At 36.4% G+C, this 8315-nt stretch overlaps 2 protein-coding genes across 2 annotated transcripts in view; one reads left to right on the top strand and one right to left on the bottom strand.

The window, feature by feature from the left end:
• Positions 1-944, bottom strand: part of LOC127427702 (26S proteasome non-ATPase regulatory subunit 6) — a 13710-nt gene extending 12766 nt beyond the window's left edge. The window contains exons 1-2 of the mRNA XM_051675454.1: positions 683-944; positions 1-153 (exon numbers count right to left, since the gene is read on the bottom strand). The exon at positions 1-153 is cut by the window's left edge and continues 53 nt beyond it. Coding sequence (XP_051531414.1) covers positions 1-153; positions 683-827 — 298 coding nt within the window. The 5' untranslated portion in view covers positions 828-944. The remainder of the gene's footprint in view (positions 154-682) is intronic.
• A 426-nt stretch (positions 945-1370) lies between these two features.
• Positions 1371-6677, top strand: LOC127427776 (solute carrier family 2, facilitated glucose transporter member 9-like). Its single transcript, XM_051675554.1, has 12 exons — positions 1371-1394; positions 1723-1818; positions 2005-2165; positions 2338-2462; positions 2621-2750; positions 2921-3069; positions 3297-3484; positions 4498-4608; positions 5184-5285; positions 5362-5437; positions 5520-5647; positions 6092-6677. The coding sequence occupies exons 1-12, from the start codon at positions 1371-1373 to the stop codon at positions 6275-6277; spliced, it is 1476 nt and encodes a 491-aa protein (XP_051531514.1). The 3' UTR covers positions 6278-6677.
• The last annotated feature ends 1638 nt before the right edge of the window (positions 6678-8315 follow it).

Genomic DNA, 8315 nt, shown 5'->3' on the forward strand with positions numbered 1-8315 from the left:
TTTCGCTTTCTCCGAGGTTCTTCTCAGCATCTTCCAAAACATCATCCAGCCGTTTCAGTTCGTCCTCGTTGGCTTTCTTCATCTTACTGATCAGATCCGTGTCGACCTGCCATTTCAGTTCTTTGCACAGGGCCTCGTAGTACGGGACCATATCTACAAAACAGGCCATGAACATGATCATTATTATGTTGGTAGTGTTTCTGAATCCTACTCTTCGGAGGAACCAGCGCTGCACATTTGAGGTGTTTCACTAATAGAACACTTAACTAAAGAGCTGATGAGGTAAATATGTCTATATGTCTAAATAGGACAGATCTAGATTGTGACAAGTCCATACAAGATCGGTCGGTGATTAATTACACAACTCTTACCATGGTTCTACCACCAGGAAATTAACTAACACGTTATAATGGGTGTAAAAAGTAAATAATATACCATAAAATGCAAGGAAATTCAAAATCTAAAAAAAAAAAAAAAATTGTAACTGACATCAACCAATGTTGCAGTTTAGCGCCTAATAAGATAGCATGCTACTTGATTTAGCCTGCCAGCAAACTAAACCCAAAAGGGGGCAGCAAAATTACACGACTTGAGAGTGACCTGGAATATGTATATTGCAGTACTTAAGAAACACAGCTAAATAAATGTAGAATAAGCAGCATGTGTAAGCGAATGCCCTCACTGTTTTGTTTGATCGCCTCCATCAGCTCGCTCTTCACAGCAGCATCCTGTCTGTGATCATCCATAGTCAGAAGAAACTTCAGCTGAGCTATTCTCAGATTGGGGTTTTTAGGTAAACCCTCTTCCTCCAGGTTTTCTAAAGGCATATTTGCAAAATTAAAAAGAGAGCTAGTGAAGGAAGATGCTATATGTTATGGCTGATAGTGAGAGTGGTAAACTGGAAGCAACGATGACTACGGGGAAATCTAAACAAAAAAAAAGAAGAAGTGTGAATTCACTTCCTCCTGCTCTAGACAAAGACGCAAGGAAAAGAGAGACAACGAAGTCAAAAGCGCTTCAAAAAATAACACTGCTGCCCCTGTCTGGTTATATGATGTATTGCACCTAACTAATCTCATTAAAAATAATAATAATTAAAAAAACATCCATTTGCCCCCAGAATTATAGTATTAATTTTCATGATAGCATGACAAAATGAAAACATGATTTAAAAAATGTTTTCACTTTTTTAAATAAAAGTCTTTCTCATGGGCCAGAGAGAGAGAGAGAGGGAGAGAGGGAAACAAAATGTGAAGAGTCATACCAGTGTCAAAAATTAATCCAAATATTCCAAATGCCTAACCGAGCTCAAGCTGCATTTGTTTGAGAGACACACTGATGTTGTGTGGACATGCAACAAGCAGATTAACATGAAGAGTGTGTTGAAGGAACTGGTAGGAACATGTTACTTAATTATATTTATGAGTATCAGACCTTTGAAACCATATGCTGTCTGTTTGTAGGATGTCAAAAAAAAAATTTTCAGAATCAGAATGTATAATAATAATAATAATAAATAATAGTAATGGCAAAGACGAGTATATTGCTGAATCATATTTGTCTCTTACCCAAATTAAATATTTACACAAAATTGGGGATCAGGTTTTTTGCAATTTTGGACAAATTTAGAGGGGAAAAAAATTTGTATGTGCTAAATCTAATTTTATATATATAAATAATTGATGTGAATACAGCCAGTGAACACAGTGGCTATTATTTCAGGTTCGTGGACGAGCTCTTGTCTTTATCATTGTGCTGGGGTTGGGTGGATCGTTTCAGAATGGATTTCATCTCACAGTCATCAGCTCTCCATCTCCAGTGCGCAGCTGTATTATTACCTTTATTTTTTGCCTGCTTATTGCATTAAGAAAGCAACATTTTAAACTCTTTAGCTATTAAATATTTGTATTTATAATCTGACCTGCATGGATTGAAATAAAAAAATGAATTTGAATCATTCATTGGTATGTCTTAAAATCTGTACGTCTGCTTGTCCGTCCCCAGTACATTCAGAGCTTTATTAAAAGTAGCTGGACATATCGCTATGGGGAAGATCCGGTAGACGAAACAGTCACCTTGATCTGGTCTGCTGTGGTGGCTCTATACGCTTTAGGAGGACTCATTGGCTCTATGACTGTCAGATGTGTAACCGTTTACCTGGGAAGGTCTCTGATCCCTCTCTTTTATCAATTTCGCTTTTTTGCTTTTCCACCGTATATGGTTTCTGTCTGGTCATGTATGAAAAAATAGCATTAATAAATGACCCTCGAAATAAACTTGGGGAAGAATGGGCCTATGTAATAAATATAGATGTGCATTTCTGTGCTTGTCTTCTAGAAAAAGAGCCATGCTCTGGAACAGTGTGCTAGGAGTTGTGGCTACAGTAATTATGTACATTAGCAAACCTGCAAACTCATTTGAAATGATCCTGCTGTCACGCTTCCTGTTTGGATTTGCATCAGGTATTTTCATCATACATCTTCTGTAAATGTTTCATAGATTACATAAAGTGTGACAACAGTCAATGATATTGTAACGTGTTAACATTTAAACCAGACGAACAGAACAGGATATAATAAGTTCATTTTGTTGGCTAAACTGTTTTCTTTTGCTCGTGAAGGGTTAGGTGGAAGTGTCCATGCCATCTACCTTGGTGAAAGTTCACCAAAACAAATTAGAGGCATAGTGACTGTCACATATGCTACATTTCTGTCCATTGGGAAACTATCAGGACAATTCGCCGGCCTCAGGTCATTTTCAACTACTTTTGTTTGAATTTTTTCAAAACGTTTGAATTTCTTCTGTCTTATGACGTAACACAAAATGTTCATGCATTTGGAACTTGCTCTGAACAAATTTTGCATTATCTAATATTCCATGCAAAATATTTCTTTGAATTCCAAAACTTTTTGACTCACAGGGAAATTCTTGGTGGCGAACACTGCTGGAACATTCTTCTGTGTGTCCCAACATTTTTCTGTGTGCTTCAGTTGGTAGTCTTGCCATTCTTTCCTGATGCTCCCCGATATGTTCTGATAGAGAGAGGCAACAGTGAACAGTGCAAAAAAGGTGCATTACATTTAACTAAGTTATTTCAGTCTTATGCAACTAACTAGGACATCATAGGCCAGTAATTCCTAACAAGAAGTAAACGTACCTAAGACAAAAAGTTTTGGAAACATATCCTAGGCAGTCCTAGGCATCTTTACCCCATCCTCGTTTGGGTCATTGTAGATATCTGATCTAAATACTTTGTGTTTTAAAAATTTTTTTTTTTTTTTTTTTTTTTTGGACAGCCCTGCAGTGCCTATGGGGACCAGGTGATTATAAGTTTGAGATAGAGGAGATGTTAGCAGAGCAGGAAGTCATTGGAGGGAAACACAGTAAGAGCCTGCTGGATCTGCTGAGGGACAAACATCTGCGCTGGCAGGTCCTTTCCATGCTGGTCATAAATGGATGCATCCAGTTTAGTGGTGTTTCTCCGGTAAATCCTTTAGCCTATATCAATCAATCAATGTAATATTGCTTCTGTATAGAATTGCGTTCTGATTCAAAATAAAACACAAACAAGTTTCCCGAACATTCTCCCTGTCAGCCATTGATCAGTTCAGCAGATTGAATTTGAGTCAATGCTGTTATGTCAGGCTGGTTGGGTTGCTCAAACAAACAGTGCAATGATGTGACAGTTCCACAGAGCCTCCGTGTTCTAATTTCTCAGAGAATGAAGTTGTCTATACAAAATTAAATTGTAATAGAAGTCATTTTAACATGAAAAAGCATACATATATATATAACCTTTTTAAGTCTGTTTAATATACATCTATACATCTGAACTGAACTGTCTAATACAAATGTGACCTTACTTTTTCCTTAAAGGGCTAGTTCAGCCAAAAATTTAAATTCTCTCATCATTTACTCACCCTCATGCCATCCCAGATGTGTATAACTTTCTTTCTTCTGCAGTACACCGACGAAGATTTTTAGGAGACTATTTCAGCTCTGTAGGTCCATGCAATGCAACTGAATGGGTGCCAAAATTTTGACGCTCCATAAAGCACATAAAGGCAGCATAAAAGTAATCCATGCGACTCCAGTGTTTTAATCCATATCTTCAGAAGTGATATGGTAGGTGTGGGTGAGAAAGAGATCAATATTTAAGTCATTGTTTGCTAGAAATTCTTCTCCTTGCCTAGTAGGGGGTGATATGCATGAAGAATTGGAATCACCACAAACACAAGAAGAAAAAATGTAAAGTGAAAGTTAAAGTGGAGATTGACTGAGTAGGGAGAATTTATAGTAAAAAAGGACTTAAATATTAATCAGTTTCACACCCAAACCTATCACATCACTTCTGAAGACATTGATTTAACCATTGGAGTCATATATGGATTACTTTTATGCCGACTTCCTTTAAGATTATATTTTATTACACAAAACTAGAACCTCATACTATTGTGTGCATTGTGATCTTTTTATCCTCTTGCTTCTCATTCACAGATCAGTGTCTTCTCTTTCGACATCTTTATGGAGGCTGGTATTCCGGTCGAGATGGTCTGTTATGTCACTCTTGGCATTGGCACATCAGAGGTTCTCACCTCCATAACCTGTGTAAGTTCCAGAAGTTGTGCAAAGAAGTGCTATTATTTCCTTTACTACACAACTCTCTGGAATACATGATTCTGATTGGTCAATTACAGCATTCTGTAGTCGATTATTTTTGTATAATGAGACAATTTAAACAACTGTACATCTCAATTTATACACAAGTTTTAACAGAAGATGTATTCTAAGTGCTTTTATAAAATTATAAGCTTCACATTTCTGCCTTTAAACCCTCCAAAAATTGGCCCTTGATTTTTGTTTCTTTTTTTTTTTTTAAGAATAGGAGGGACAGTCCAATTTTTTATTTATTTTTTTTTTTTTTTTTTGGTGGAAATCAATATTATGCCACAAATGCTGTCGATTGAGCTTAACTTATATTAAACATGGAAGATTCCTTTAAAGCATGTATGTGAAATCAGATTGGGATCATTTGCCATGGAGCTGTGAATGGCATTTCAGAGAGTAACATAAATAATCTCTGCGGATCACTTGTGCTGCCTCTCCTAAAGCTATAAATGTATATGATGGATTGATCAAGGTTTGTTTCTATTTTTGAACAGTATTTCTGTTTGTGTGTTTAGGGCCTGTTCATTGACAGTGTCGGAAGGAGGGCCTTGTTGTGGAGGGGTTTTGGGGGCATGTCAGCCATCATGGCATTAATCACTGTCACGTTGCACCTCAAGGTGAGTCTCCATAACTTCACAACCAAATGCAATCACAGAACAGACCTGTATCATTGTATCTCTCTTTTATTTGCAGGACTATAGTTTTGTGATTCCATACACCACTGTCATCCTCATTTTCATCTTTGTGATTTTCTATGGGGGAGGCCCAGGTAAGCTGTCAATATGCATCACATAACAGTGATTATATGCTGATTAGCCAGTACAAACAACTCACACCAATTTTATAAACAGCTGGAGTAGCCCCTTCTCTCACAAATGAGATCTTCATCCAATCATATCGTCCAGCTGCATTTGTGTTTACCGGGATCCTGCGCTGGTTAGGGTTTGCTATGCTTGGATTCATCTTTCCCTTCCTTATAGTAAGTCCATCATTATGCCAATGTTAAAAAAAATCTCAGACCTGGAATTTGTAGTTTCTACACTGTTTCAAATGTGTGCATTTAAATAAAACCAATGTGTAGGCCTAAAAAGTACATATATATATATATATATATATATATATATATATATATATATATATATACTGTATATCATACATTGAGCCTGTGATTATGACTGTATGGAGATATCAGAGTTTCTTTCTCCTTTATTTAATCTTGTCTGATAAGACCAGAGCTTTAAAACTAAAATACAGAATGATTCTTTAATGTGTGGCTTAATATCAGTTTTTTTTTAACAATGTATAATACCGGGATTTCAGCACATCTTTTATGTGCTCCCATTAAGCTGTTCTGCAGCATACTACAGAACTCAGGGACTTATTGAAACAAAAGGTCACATTTCTAATTCCATGTTTTCTGCAGGCCACTCTGAAGTCTCTGAGCTTTGTTCTCTTCTCCTGCATTTGTCTGATAGCTGCGCTCTACGTCTTCTTTATCCTTCCTGAAACGAAAGGCAAAACTCCCCTTGAGATTTCCCAAGAGTTTAAGAACATCAGAGCATGTGGATACTCCAAAGAAGATGTCACATGCTTAGAGACAAAGCTGTAAAGCTGAAAGTTCAGAACAACTTGATACATCAAAGTAAATGTGGATGGATGTAAGCTGGAAAGGAAAATTTTACATTATGAACTTAAAAGGCTGCTTAGCCGATAATATATGTAAGGAATAATGTACAGTCAACAGGAAGGATCATGTATCATCCTAAAGGGGTTTATATTCTGATAATGTCCAGTTCACTGCACATTATCCTGCTTATTACATAGTAATAAACCAATTAAAAAATAAAATGGACATGAAATATTTATTTATTTTAAACATCTTATTAAATGAGAAGAAAGGAACTGTGGAGTGAAATGAGAGACATGAATCTTGCAATGGTAGATCATTAGTTAAGAGTTGTATAATAAAAGACTTTTATTGGATAAAAATATTAAAAATGTAAAACTCATTCTGTTATTTGATCAGCACTTTACTCTTCAGAGAGTCCTTTTTTTTATTTTTCGATAGTCAGGCTCAGTTCCAAATCAAAATCTCAGAGGGTGCTTCTGAATTTAGTGGGGGTGCTCTAGTAGTAAAAGTAAAGACTCAATAACGCACCAACGTTGTTCTATTAAGAGTGCTTAGCACCTGGTTCAGGCCTGCAGATAGATTTACCCTTAAGTGGGGATAACCCCACTGAATCAAACTACCCATTTAATTGTGAAGGGTCTTTGGGTCTGCTCAGGGCATTTCCTTCTTATCAATGCCTGACAGGCAGTATGAGGCTTCCCAGCCTAATTAGCAGTTTAATAGGTACTGTGTGCACTTCATAGACGAATAATGATTGACATCATTAAGTCAGTAACTAGATGCTTTATCACCACTCAGCTGTCTGCTGTTTCACAGGATTAACTGTAGGATTAATTTTACAGACTATATCAATGATTATGGACATTCCCCACACACCTAGTGTGTAGCGGAACATCTTTATGTGTATAAAATTTTTCCAAATAGGAATGAGCCATTTTTGGTTTAAAGCTAGTGAGGAGATTAAAATGTAGGCACAGGCTGAAACAGAACCTCATACTGTATGCCTAGAGTCAGTTATTCTGATTTGTGCATTAAACTAGATATTTGTAAATGCCTGTCCTAGGCTTACTAGCTACTACCAGTTGAAAACGATACGATATATATAATACTCTTCAAAATTTAGCCAAATATCCAGGAATCGTTTTCAAGTATCAGTATTCAGTATGCGGAATGGTGGTGATGTAGTGGAATAAAGCACTGGACTGGTAAGCAGAAGGTTGTTGGTTCAATCCCCACGAGCCACCCCCATTGTGTCCTTGAGCAAGGCACTTAACTCCAGGTTGCTCCAGGGGGATTGTCCCTGTAATAAGTGCACTGTAAATTGCTTTGGATAAAAGTGTCTGGTAAATGTAGTATTCAGAGTATTATATTTGTGTATACACAGTATACTGTATATTTAAAATGATAATAGAGTATTTTCAGTCTGCCAAAGGGTGGAGCTGTTTATTCACTCTTGAGTCACAGTACACCACACTCTGCAGTGTGATCGGCTTTTGATAAAAACCAAAGAAAGCAGATGTGTGATTAAATACATATAACAAGATAATTTTACATTGGAAATATTTTTTCTTTATTACTAACTTTTTTTTTTTTTTTTTTTTGGAAACACTTTACAATAAGGTTCCATTTGTTAACATTAGTTAACAACATTAGTTAACATGAACTAACAATGAACAATACTTTTACAGCATTTATTAATATGAATTTCAACATATACTATTTAAAATCAAAAGTTGTATATGATAATGCACCCCATGGGGGGGGGGGGTGCATTATCATGCTTGCTTGACTGTACTTGCTTGTTTTGATCCTCCTGAAAAACACGTGAACATGCATCACATTAATTACCACCATGAAATTATGTTAACTATAATGTGACATAAGTCCTCTCGGTTATACAATGGATATTTCGAACAGATTGGTGTGCATGTTGATTTAGTTAATTCTAGATGTCCTTGGCTTGTTAAGTGGTGGACGATTCTGCAAGCGTAAAATGCATTATGGGATGAACAGAGTA

This window comes from Myxocyprinus asiaticus, chromosome 37 (genome assembly GCF_019703515.2).
Source record: "Myxocyprinus asiaticus isolate MX2 ecotype Aquarium Trade chromosome 37, UBuf_Myxa_2, whole genome shotgun sequence".
NCBI lineage: Eukaryota > Metazoa > Chordata > Actinopteri > Cypriniformes > Catostomidae > Myxocyprinus > Myxocyprinus asiaticus.

Excerpts from the sequence above, each read along its gene's own strand:
- LOC127427776 (XM_051675554.1), top strand. The coding sequence starts at position 1,371 with ATGAAGAGTGTGTTGAAGGAACTG. Across the intron at positions 4,609-5,183 it reads TTCTCACCTCCATAACCTGT|GGCCTGTTCATTGACAGTGT; the intron begins GTAAGTTCCAGA and ends TTGTGTGTTTAG. Across the intron at positions 5,286-5,361 it reads CTGTCACGTTGCACCTCAAG|GACTATAGTTTTGTGATTCC; the intron begins GTGAGTCTCCAT and ends TTTTATTTGCAG.